At 37.3% G+C, this 13,390-nt stretch overlaps 1 protein-coding gene across 1 annotated transcript in view; it reads left to right on the top strand.

Annotated features, from left to right (window-relative positions):
• EPYC (epiphycan) overlaps positions 1–13,390 on the top strand; it is a 36,643-nt gene that overhangs the window by 13,144 nt on the left and 10,109 nt on the right. Inside the window, exon 2 of the mRNA XM_022552475.3 lies at positions 9,233–9,404. Coding sequence (XP_022408183.1) covers positions 9,233–9,404 — 172 coding nt within the window. The remainder of the gene's footprint in view (positions 1–9,232; positions 9,405–13,390) is intronic.

Here is a 13,390-nt window from a genome sequence, read left to right as displayed (position 1 = left end):
CATATCAATATCTTTGTTAACATTCAATACGGGCTTTAAAGAGGTAAATGGTATATATGCAAATATATTAAACACTCCATTTCTTAATTCATATAAGGAGAAAAGCAAATAAAATATATCTAAAAGATATTGAGGATTGATCAACTCTTTTTTAAGTGTGTTTTCTCTGGAGTTATGATATCAAAACTCTGATCAAAGACATAAACATGAAAGAAATCAAATACAGAACATTTAAGATAAAAATCCTTCACAATAACTATATTGAATCTATAACATATATAGAATGGAAATTGAAGGGGATCCGTACATTTTTGTACTGAGATTAAAAAGGAAGATCAGGGCTTCCCTGGTGGCGCAGTGGTTGAGAGTCCACCTGCCAATGCAGGGGACACAGGTTCGTGCCCCGGTCTGGGAGGATCCCACATGCCGCGGAGTGGCTGGGCCCGTGAGCCATGGCCGCTGAGCCTGCGCATCCGGAGCCTGTGCTCCACAACGAGAGAGGCCACAACAGTGAGAGGCCCGCGTACCGCAAAAAAAAAAAAAAAAAAAAAAAGGAAGATCACAGAGTGAAATATTGCCAAAGCCAATTAACTGTTATTCAGCAGCCTTCTCCTATTGGCAGGAGGATATCTATCATGTTAGACTGCAGAAACTTAACGATAGTCAGCAAATCTAAGGATTTCGAACCCTTGAAAGATAGCCCTTCCTTTACATTATGCTATTATAGAGCTGATATACCCAGGTTCTGCTCCTACAAACTTCTGATTATAATCAGGCCCCCAAGTGAAGCTACAGAGACTACAGAGAACATATTGGTGGCAATAACAGGGTTCAGGTTAGCATCCTGGTTTAGTACAGTCTTTGGAATTTGTTTAAAGTAATTCTTCCCCTGAGAGATAAAGTCAGGTTTCTAAATTTGTAAAATTTTTCAAGGCTTTACCACTGAGACTGTACATGAGTAAAAAAAATAATGTAATAACTATCTATTTTGAAGGCAATTGGCTACTAGCTGCTCCTCCCTGGGACATCCTCCAAAATGCACGTTTTCTTATTCAAAATGTCTATAATTACGTCTGATAAATACATCATCAACATCATCATCAATGAATAGCAGTTGTATGCAGAGAAGTTCTACATATTAAAAGGCACAGCTTGTTATAGTTTGTGCCTCAATAAAGTCTGTGTTAGAAGGAACAATTTGCTTTGTGTTAGGATGGGAAAGATTGAAACTTAAAAAAAATACTAAATTACTTCATCATAAAATAAAGACCTAGCATTTGAAAGGTTCTAAATATCTTGGTTTTCAGTCCAACTTCTTTGTTTTCAATTACTGTGATTGACTGTCTCTCCCTACCCCCATCCTCATGAGATTACTGATTTCAGCCTACACGAAATTGTCCTGGCATCCTTACTTGGGGAACAAGGGCAGTAAGGGGAAAGGGAACATGAACTGACTTTGCTATTAAATAATGTTTCTACGGCCTTTGCCAAAGTTCCCTACCAATATTATTTGGAGATATTCAATTAGAACTAGATGATACATTTTGTGAGAACTAAGATATTGGAAACCTATTAAGTTTCTGGAGTCTAAGGGGATGATGGTGAACAGTCCTGAATAAACTGGGGGTAAAACTGAAGTAAAAAATCTTTCTGGCAAGTAAAAATGAAACATTGCCATGTTCTGACAACAAGGAAAGGAAATGAGAAAATAAACATGTGAACAAAGAAAAACATGCTGAGGTCCCAGAAGAGACACAGATTAGGGAGGGTATGATTAAACGGAAACTTTAAATCATCAGCTTTTGTTTCTTTTGCATTAAATTTTTCACTTAAACATTGCACTGAATACAAAGAAGCATTACCATTTAGAGTTATTTATGAAGAGTAACCATACGTTAGGATAGATTAAAAGAAAAGGAAGCATTTACATGTTTTTGTCAATACATACATATCTTAGCAAGTCAATATCAAATGTTATGATTATTATATGCTATTTTGATTAAACAAAAAGCCATTGACTAATTTTGATTTTGACTTGCAGATATTTATCCATTATATAGATTTATTAATTTTGACTTAATAAAATACTGAGATTTAAAAATAAATTGAAACAATGGTGAATTCCCTAAAATTAAGTGATATAATATTTCAGTAAGTACTATACCAAATAACCAAGATCAAAGAACAGTTGTTTGTAAAAGAGAAATCAGAGAGGATAGAGAGACAAAAAAATGTGCATTTATTTTTTCTAATGTCAATGATATGTGCTAGATAGCTCAACCCCCAAAATATTAGAAACTGTTCCATCAGTGTAATTAGGAAACACATAAGAAAACAAAAATTGAAAAGGTCTATATTAGGGCAAGTTACATTAGCAGCTGTAACAAATAATTCAAAATCCCAATGGCTTAACACAATAAAAATTTCTATCTTGCTGACATGACTACCCAATGAAGGTCAATGAGTTTACTGTCTTCCAAGTAGTTATTCAGGGATTCAAACATCTTTCATGCTAGAACGTCACCATCCTCACCTTTGTCACAGTGGATCTTCTGTTGACAGATTAAGGGAAGAGAAAGAATATGAAGAAAGTATGCTTATTCTTCACTGAATTTGACCAGATGCTGCACATGACCTTCTCTGCCCGTCAGTTGGCTAGAACTAGCCAAATGACCCAAGCTAGAGTCAAATAAATTGGAAAATTTATTTTAACTGAATGCCCAGGAGGAAAACGAGATGATTTGGTGAATATATGAAATTGTCTTAGCCATCATGCTTAACCAGACTAGAGTTTCATTCTACATAATACTTATTTCTCACAAAAGTGAGAGAAAATTATAATAAATGCGGCTTGAATTTTACACTCTACCTACATCCCTGTTATGTGATTTCTTTTTATACTTGTCAATTTCAGGGAATGACTGGCTGCCAAGTGCTACCACCGGGCAACATGGCCTTGGTAGGGTGTTCAGCCTTCAGGTTCAGCAACTGACTAACATAATCAGTCACCATCAGAGCTGATGGTAGGTTGATAAATGACACCAAGAAAAAAAAATCACGTGAGGCTTAAAATATGTACAAGAAAGTCCATTTATGAATTTATAATGTGAAGTCATTCCCAGCGATGACAATGCTCACTTTTCCTATCCAGAGCTCCTCTTCCTCAGAGTGAAGATATTTAAGAAGTTAGATTATTCAGCATGATTTTTTTTTGGCTGAGTACAGAATCAGTAAATGTTAAGGGCGTTGTGCAGTTCTGTGGCAACGATAATCAAGTTCACATCCTGGCCTTACTACATAGAAGCTATGTGACCTCAGGCAGTTTATTTAACCCTCCCTCCTTCCATCCTCAGTTTACAAATCTATTAAATGCGCACAATTATTGGTACAGATTTTTGTGCTGTATATGTGGCTATTTAACTAATATCTATTTCCCCATGAGGGTTAATGTTATATACCTTATTGTTGTTTTTTCATCATTATATTTGGTGGCTTAAAACAACCATTTATTTAGCTCACAATTCTGCAGTTCAGCAATTTGGGCTGTGCTATGCTTCTAGTTTGCACTGGGCTCACTCATATATCCCCAACCAGCTGTTGGGTTGGTTCAGGGATGGATGGACTAGGTTGGCCTCAGCTTACATGGCTTTCCTGTACTCCATATGCTCTGTCATTTTCCAACAGGCTGGAGCCAGCTCATTCATATGATGACTGGGCAGGGTTCCTAGAGATCAAATGAAAACATGCAATATTTCTGGAGAACTACCCTCAAAATGGACACAACAATACATTCTGTTGACTGAAGCAAATCAGAAGGCCAGTCTAAATTCAAACTTCAAGGGATGAGAAATTACCCTCTACTTCTTGATTGCAGGAGTTGAAAAGTCATGTTGCAAAGGATCTTAGAAAAGGAATAATTGCAACAATCCAAAAAAACCACACAAATCTACCATGAAATCAATGGTGGATGTGCCAAAAGAAGTACACAAAGCTCTGAGAGCCACTCATCAAACATGTTTGTCTAAGTCACAAAGATCATGAGATGTTTCCTTGAGGAAGTAAGACCTGAACTAGATATGAGGGGCAAATAAGAGATTACAAGGCAACTTTGGGAGGTGGTGGATATTATCTAATATCTTGATTGTGATGATGGCATCACAGATGTTTGCATATATCCAAACTCATCACACTATACACATTAAATATGTGAAGTTCTTTGTATAGCAATTATACTTTCAATAACGCTGTTAAAAATAAAGTAAGGGAAAAAAAGCTGGGGAGTGGAGGGAGTTCCAAGCAGATGACTAGTGCATTCAAATGTCCTATAGAAGAAGGAACATGGAGAGTATAAGAAACAAAAGATGGCCAGTGTAGCAAAAGAAAACAATTGGCAGGAGTTGAAGGCAGAGGACACTTGAAGGGCAAACCATGCAGGACTCTGTGAATCAAAGAGTTTTAAATTTATTTTAATAATAATAGCAAACCTTTCCATGGCACTTACTATGTGTCTGACATTATTCTAAGTGTTTTATGTGTATTAACGTTTTCATCCTAACACCGCTGTAATATTTATATCAGGATTTTACAAATAAAGAATCTGAAGTTCAGGGAGGTAAAGTAACTGCCTAAACAGTGAGGCTAGATTCAAACTCATCTAGTCTGGATCCTTCCTCGTAATCAATATGTTGCAGTGCTTCTTCAAGGCCATTGTTCTGTTGGTTATCAAGAGCAATAAAAAGCCACTGAAGGTTTTCAAACAGGGGTGGACATGATCAATTTTGTATTTTTAAGAGTTGATTCTCACTGAAAGTTGAATATATAGTAGAGGAGATCCCAACTTCCTGTAAGTAGACTATGACTGTATTTCAGGCAAGAGAACAAAGTAACTTAGATTATGGTGATGGTAATAGGGAGAAAAAAACAATGGTATTTATAGATGTTTAGAAAATATTAATGATGGGTAAAATGGACAGCTACTTAAGTGTAATGTTTGGCACAGACATTCAGTCTGGTTGATTAGACAATTATAAAGACTGGTGAACGTTCCATCATTTACAAATTCACTTATTCATTTAGTGATCCTTTCACTCATTCATAAAGATAGGAATCAAATCTGAGTAACAAATTCTTTCATAGCATTCTTTCCATCACACATATATTACATTTTCATTGAGTTCCTCATTGGAAACAGTGCAGGTTAAATGCAGAGATGAAAAAATATTAAAATATCAAAAAACAAAATACATTCGTTTTTATTAATTCAAACACAATGCTTAACAGCAGCAAATGGTTTGTGACTGCTCTGAACACGTGTGAGCCGCATCTCAACAAGAGGTCTCTACGGAAGGAATCAGTGGTGAATGAGCCAGTTAGGAAGAAGTGTGACTGCTGTTTCTGAACATACTAATTTTTCATATTTTTACTCTGAAATTAAGATAAATAAGAGGCTTAACGGTAGTAATATGGTTAATATGGCTGTATGGATCATTTATATGTGCTTTTTGCTAAGGGACAAATGGAGATATGATTGAAATTTGTTTTTGTTTTTTTAAGTTAATTTTTATTGGAGCATAGTTGATTTACAATGTTGTGTTAGTTTCAGGTGTCCAGCAAAGTGAATCAGTTATACATATACATATATCCACTCTTTTTTAGATTCTTTTCCCATATAGGTCATTACAGAGTATTGAGTAGAGTTCCCTGTGCTATATAGTAGGTCCTTATTAGTTATCTATTATATATAGTGTGTATATGTCAATCCCAATCTCCCAATTTATCCACCCCCCGCCCTTTATGTTATTGTCACTTAAAATGTTGCTGAGTACTTTTATAGGAAGATTCTTCTATGGGCAACTTTGCTGACTATTGGAGAATAAAAGTCTCAAATCTTTTGCATTATTATTAATAACAATATAAATATTGCCGGTAAAAGTCTGAGTACACATCATCTGGTACAAAAAACTGTAACTGACTTTCTATTGAGATTCCTTATTTCTCCAGGAGCAGAAACTTCATGTAAGACACCTCGGGGTCATTTCAGCCCTGATTTTCCTGAGATTGCACTGAGGTGCTGGGTTGCTTCTGTGGAGCCAAGTCTGTGCTGGGTGTGGAGGCTGAGGCAGGGTGGAGGACTCCTCTTGGCACTATGATCTCTCCAGCCTGACGTCTGCTGAGACGTCACTCTACCCAGGTCACTGTCTATGCGCTATGCATTTGTCATCCCTGGTAGAGATATACCTCTCTCGTGGACACGGAAAGTGCTTCTAAACACAGTCCGCATGGCATCAGTCATCTAAAGGACAGTAGACAAGAGAATAGAATGAGATGACAATCAACTTAAAGATGTACCCTGCTGGTACTGGGTCAAGAAGATAAGCAAGTGCAGTGATAGCTAAGCTCAAGGTCATATGTGGGAGTGACCCTGTATTGTGTTTTTAAACTTTAGGGAAATATAATGATTAGATCAAAAAGTCAATTCAGTAGGGAGCAAGTCTGAGTAAAATAAGGCGGCAAAACGAAAAAGAGTGGAGAAAAAATCCAAAAGAATGAATACTTATATCAGAGGCTCAGATATGTTTGAGTGTTACCAATTGTAGCCTGAGAAAGGGGGGCAGGGATATTTTCTGGCCATTTGTGTTTATTCCCAAATTTAGGTTTCTGCAGCATAAGCATAAAAGTATGCCACACAGAGAGCCAGGTGGTCACGTTTCCCTGGCCTCATTTCTCTGCGTGCATTGCCTCACAGCTTCACATCATGGTATGAAAATTGTTAAAGAGGAAAAGACGACAGAAGCCTAAATCACTTCTATTCAATGTGAGAATAAATGGTGTCTGCAATACAAAAGGCTCTCCTGACACAGTACTTTGAGGTTACAGTTCTGTAATTTTGCTGAACTGAAAAAAAATCCCTTTCCTTTGGTCTTAAAATTTATTCAACATTCACATTTTATTAGCAAGTAAGCATGAACAAAACAGCTTTTGATAAACACAAAAGTTATTTTGCCTCATTATATTGAATGACAAGTGAGACCTTACAGCTTCACATCAAATCAGTGGAAAAATAATTATCTGTAAAAAGTATGTGCAAACATTTTTCTACAAAGCTAAAGATTCAAGGCAACGTGTCTGGAATGTGTTTCTCCCTTTAGGCTGCCTCCATTCCGTGAAAGATCTGTCTCAATTTCCGCTCTTCCCAGAGCCTCCTTTTGGTCTGTCTGCAAATCCATTCCTTCTGAATCTGCCTCCTTCCGACCCTGCAGATGGAAACCGTATGTTTCTCTGTTTAGGGAAGTGTGCCTAATCTTCTCAAGCAGAGATTTCTGGACATGTTTTATAATATCTTCATGTATGGCTTCCTAATGCACCAAATACACTGTAATTTGCTTTTGGTTTGCTTTCAACGCATTAATACATTCGTTGATTTTTTCTCAGCAAAATCTCTAAAATTAAGCATAGAGCTGTGAATTAGATTTATTTTGGACAAGCAAAATTTTTTTATTATTTTCAGTAAGTACGTGTTGATCACCTACTATGCTACAGCCTTGAGGTACAAAGATAAAAGACATAACTCAAAGCGTACCATCAAGTAGGCTTGGGTTGGCAGAAACCTAATGGAATCAATCCCATACAATGTAGGAAGGGCTGAAATGGAGAAACTACAGAAGCATAGAAGGAGACACATCCAGAAAAGTAAACTGACAAAAAAAGTTTAGCGTTCCTTAAAAGGATAATTTTCATTTGTGATGGAATATATTCAAGTGTATAAAAGTGACATTAAATCATAGGTCTATCTTAAAATTTTATGGTTAACGGAAACATCTATCTAAAATATTCAGAAAATATCTAGCCTAATTATGTACTTATTTTACACATGAAAGTAATAGCTTGCATATCATTTTGACATTAAATAAGTTAGAAAGCAATTTGTGTGTGTGTTTTGCTTTATTTTTTTTTTTTTTGCGGTACGCGGGCCTCTCCTGTTGCGGAGCACAGGCTCCGGACGTGCAGGCTCAGCGGCCATGGCTCACGGGCCCAGCCGCTCTGCGGCATGTGGGATCTTCCCGGACCGGGGCACGAACCCGTGTCTCCTGCATCGGCAGGCGGACTCTCAACCACTGCGCCACTAGGGAAGCCCTGTTTTGTTTTTTTAATGAAACCAAATAAAGGATGGAAAGAATCAGGAGGCCATATCAAGGTGATAAAGCGAGAATTTGGAATTTTTGGGATGCCATGAAAAAACTAGGCCTCAAAGGGTGGTTCCTACATGTTGATAACTAATTGTCTTGAACAGATTTCCTGCCCAAAGTTACAAGGTCGGCAGGAATGTAGGGTAGGGAGGTAGGGATTTACTAAGGGATACAAAGGAACAGACTGAGATAAGGGAAGAAAGTTGAGAGTAACGGGTTGTTTTAAATGCAAACAGTGTTCTTAGAAGCAACAACTCACTACATAAAATATGCAAGTAAGAAGAGAAAAGCAAGTGTAATCTAAAATAGAAGCCATGAAAAAAAACCTTTGAGAAGCTTTTCAAATTTTACAAAAGTGCCTCCTATTGTCAAAGCTCTCAAAAAGGTCAATTTTAATACCCAAATATTATTGGTAATATTTGTTATTCAAATAATAGTGAAAATATATGAGAAATAGCATTCCATAATCAAATCATGTAGTTTTCTTGTCTCCATATATTTTATTTTAGTACAAAGGATACTTTTCACTAAAAATGCAATTGAAGGAAGTGTAAGTCATTGTAAAGGAACAGAATATTTCAATCTAGAAAACCAAGGATTAAAAGGACTTGAAAATACACATCAATTTCTTATTGGTTATTGTCTACAAGAGGAGTAGAACTGGGGCTGCAGGATGAAGGGGACTTTGGATTTTACTCTGCACACTTGTGGATTAATTTGAATCTTTCACAACAATAATATATTCTTGCAATGGTAGGTATTTAGAAAACAATAAACGAGGTTATTTTTAATGTTGTAAAGAGCAGTAAGACCAAAATTAAAAAGGCATTGGAAACTATTACTAAGATTTGAGAAACAAAATTAATTAAAAACAATAACAGTAACTGGAACCGCATGTACCTTCCCAGGCAAGCAGGCGTCCCACCTTGTTCAACTTCAGAACACCAGCGACCTCTTGCGGCAAAGATGGATACATTTTACATTTGTGTAACTGCCACAGAGGGTGATTGAGAAGGTTGCCTGATGAAATTCTGCTTCTTTTTCAGATTGAAATAGCGACAGCGATACCTTCGGGGAACAGAGAGCTCCTCACCCCGCCACCACAGCCAAAGGATGCTGAAGAGGAAGAGGAAGAGGAGTCCACCCCCAGACTGATTGACGGCTCTTCTCCACAGGAGCCTGAATTCCCTGGGGTTCTGGGCCCACACACCAATGAAGGTCAGGTCCATCAAAGCTGGATTGTAATGAAGTCCACTTGTTCATTCCTCAAAGCTGCCAAGCTCCAACTCTGCAGGGAGCCCCCATGACCCAAGGAGTAAACTTTGTTATAGGCTAGGTTTGAAGCAGGAGATATACATGTATTTGGTATTAAAATATACAGCTGTTTTAATAATTCCGCTTTGGCATGATGGAAGTGATCAAATAACAAAAGATTTGGGGTCAAAATATTTGTCTGGCATCATTACTCAGAGAGCTTTGTGGTGGAATGCATCTCTAGGACAAACGATACACTATCAGCAAGATCAGAGTCTGTGTCTGAGAGATCAGCCCCGCAGTTCAAGGAGATGAAGTGATGATGGATGGCGATGATGGTAATGATGATGGTGATGATGCTAATACTATTTTACATTGATTGAGCACATGCCTTCTGTGGGCCATAATGCTCAGCACTTCACATTATCTCGTTTGACTACTGTAACCTCCTTGTGAAGGTATTAGTATTAATTTTGTTCATTATTACCAAGGAAACTAGCTCAGAAAGCGTAGGAACTTTCCAGAGATCACATATTAGGTTCACACACTGGGTTTGAAGCAAGCCTGTTCTGATTCTTGTCTGCGTACTTATTGGAAAACAGGCTTCTTTTCACTCAGTCCTGGGAAGCAGCAGGAAAAGGAAAAGAGAAGAAAGTATTTCATAACATCGGACTCCATCTAGTAGGGCCTGAAGTTGATGTAAACCATGGCCTTTTATTTAGGTCATGAGAAGGAATTCCTGGTGCTGAGCCTGATTCTATGATTTGTTGGTATTTCATGTTAGAATTTGTCAGTGTCAACGTTGGGGGCTGTTCAAGTGGACTCACACCAGAACACTATTACACACATGGAGAATGGTGTTGTGAGGGGGTACAGAGTTCCCATTGCAAAGGTTTGGTTAGTATCAAGAGTCTCTATACTAGAAATTCTGGAAAATGACTACTGTTTTCACAGATATTTCTGTCTAGTACAGAGAGACAGACACGTAAACCAACTTAGGGACAGTGATATGTCATAGATAATATAAGAAAAGTTTGTACAGAACACACTGAGAGAACAGAAGAGAGGAGAGAGCATTCAAATCCCAGCTTTGAGACTTTGCTAGATATACAGTCTTGAGCAAAGCAGTCAATATTTTTTTGCCTTTGTTTCCTCATCTAAAAAATGGGATAATAAATAATAGATCTTACCTCATAGAGTTGTTATAAGGATTAACTGAATGAAGTTAGTGCCTGGCCCACAGTAAACATCATAAATGTTAGTTATTCTCAATGCTCTATTCTTGATAGAAGAGTATATCTTTTGTTTTTGTTTTTGTTTTTGTTTTTTTTTGTGGTATGTGGGCCTCTCACTGTTGTGGCCTCTCACTGTTGTGGCCTCTCCCGTTGCGGAGCACAGGCTCCGGACACACAGGCTCAGTGGCCATGGCTCACGGGCCCAGCCACTCCGCAGCATGTGGGATCTTCCCGGACCGGGGCACGAACCCGTGTCCCCTGCATTGGCAGGTGGACTCTCAACCACTGCGCCACCAGGGAAGCCCAAAGAGTATATCTTTTTTGTTTACTCTCAACAAACTTTTCAGTGTGCAATACAGCATTGTTAACTATAGGAACTGTGTTATAAGCAAATGTCTAGAACTTAATTCATCTTACATAACTGAAACTTTATACCTGTTGAACAGCTCTTTCCCCCTCCTTCCAGTCCCTGGTAACCACCAATCTACCCTCTGCTTCTGTGAGTTTTTAACTGTTCACCAATAAGTAGTGTAAAAATGTTGTCTTTTGTGAAATGCTGCCTATACGCCAGCCACTAAAGTGTTTTATGTATATTAGCTCTTTGAAGAGATACAACAATACTAAGTACTAGTTACTGTTATCTTCGCTTTATAAATAGGAAAACTAAAATTCCAAAATACTATAAAAGTTGTCCAAGGTCATGGAAGTGGTACGTAGGGGCGCTGGCATGAAAACAGAGGCCACTAAGTCCTTTCTTTAATGAAGACACCATATTCTTTCCACATAGTCAACTTTCTATGAAGTAGCAGAACATGCTACAGACAGAACCAGGGAGATACACACACAGTGAGAAGGAAATGTACATATCCAGCAGAAAGTCCTCAAAATAGGGAAATTAAATATCTCTAGAACATTACTTACTTTTAAGTAATTTCAGATCTTTCAAAAGTGGACTGATCTGGCATCATTACCTAATAAGCCAGGAACAATAGAAGAGCAGAATGTCCAATCTTTTTAAAAGCTTTAGTAAAACTTATGGCTCAATAATGTCAGTTTTGAAACAATATAAGAAAAATTATGACTTAAAAAAACTTTTTGTCTCTAAAGGAGTCTGAGAATAAGTAATGAAGTTAAAATTTTAATTCACATTTTACTTTCCAAAGAGGAAGCATCTCTCGAAATTCTAAACTTTAAAATTAAATTTAAATCTTATAAATTTATCAAAGGCAAATAGTTTGGAAATATTTAAAACATTAAAAATCAAAATATTATTTGTTACTATGAATATCAATTTCTAGAAATAGTATTCTGAAGCCACATAAAGTAGGCTTGAGTTATGAGTGGAAAAAACTAGAATTAAATAATAACTGGTGTGACTATATATAATTACCCTAAGTGATTATTGAACTAGCATGACCATGAATATATAGAACAAAATGCTTTACTTTCTAAAAACTGTGATAAGTAGCAAATATTCATTTACAGTGATTAGAAAAATTAGCAAGTATTAAATAATGCATAGCTCTCCCTTAAAATTTTTTCCTAGATTTACATTCCTAAAATAGTTTTCATTCCTGAAGTTGTTATTATAAGTGATTTTTCTATTTAACAACAGTAATAAGACCTTAGTAGGTGCATTACCAGTTCTTGATCTCAAACCACGAATAGCTCCTTCAACGAAGGCAACCAATTGTCCCGATTTGCCTGGGAGTGAAGGGATCCCAAGACCAGGGGCTTCCAGTGCTAAAACTAGCAAAGTCTCAGCTAAATGGGGATGAATTGACACTGAGCAATCCCAAGAAGGTCTTCCATCACTTTCTTCTTCTATCTCTCATGGCTAGTTCACTTTCCCCATCCATCTCATGTCTCACAACTTTTTTCTCCTCCTCCCTAAACCCCTCAAACTCATCAGAGAGCTTAGCCTCCTCCTTCACAAAGAAAATGCAGTCTTCTGGTCAGCAGTTCTTTGGTCTTTCTGTTTGCAGACATATAATTTACCTACATCTACATCCATGCATCTACTCCTATTACAACAGAGGAACTGTCTGTCCTCCCACATGTGGGATGTAAATTCTTCCGATTGTGTTTTTTTTCCCCTACTACACCTATGATTTATTATCAGAATTTTGCATTCTTTTTCCAGTAACAGTGGTAGAATTACATTAATTCATAATTTTTCCAGGGTATGACTAGTGACCAGAAGCAACTAGGAAAATTGACAAATTATAGAACAAACTTTCTCTCAATGAACTAAATGATACATACAGGGATTGAGCTAGGAACCTTGGTTTCACAGATGCGTCCTTCACACCACAGATTTTAAATTAAACTGAAATCTTCATTCTTCCCATTGTGTTTTGAGTCCCATTTCCTGCTGCCCTCTCAGTATCCGTTTTATATTCAGTCTCTCTTCCTCTGGATTCTTTTCTTCAAATCTCTCCCACTTATGCCATTTCCTCATCATACACACCACAAATACGTCTTCTTATAGTTATCACCATCTTTCTTTCCTTTTTCTTTACAGTCAAACATCTCAATAGCATGGTTTGTACGTGCTGTAACTATTTCCTCGCCTCTAACTTCCTCCTTCAGTGGCTGTAATCCAGCTTCCAACCTCATCACTCCACAGTGTTTACTGAAGTTTCCTATAATCCCCACAGTAACTAATCCAAGAGACATTTTTCAGTCCTTAACTGACATCTCAGGAGGCTTAGA

Source organism: Delphinapterus leucas, chromosome 11 (assembly GCF_059928025.1).
Source record: "Delphinapterus leucas isolate spDelLeu-1000000601 "Yukka" chromosome 11, BTC_Dleu_Yukka2, whole genome shotgun sequence".
Taxonomy (NCBI): Eukaryota; Metazoa; Chordata; class Mammalia; order Artiodactyla; family Monodontidae; genus Delphinapterus; species Delphinapterus leucas.
Note: the sequence above shows the minus strand (reverse complement) of the source record. Positions and strands in the feature narration are given on the sequence as shown.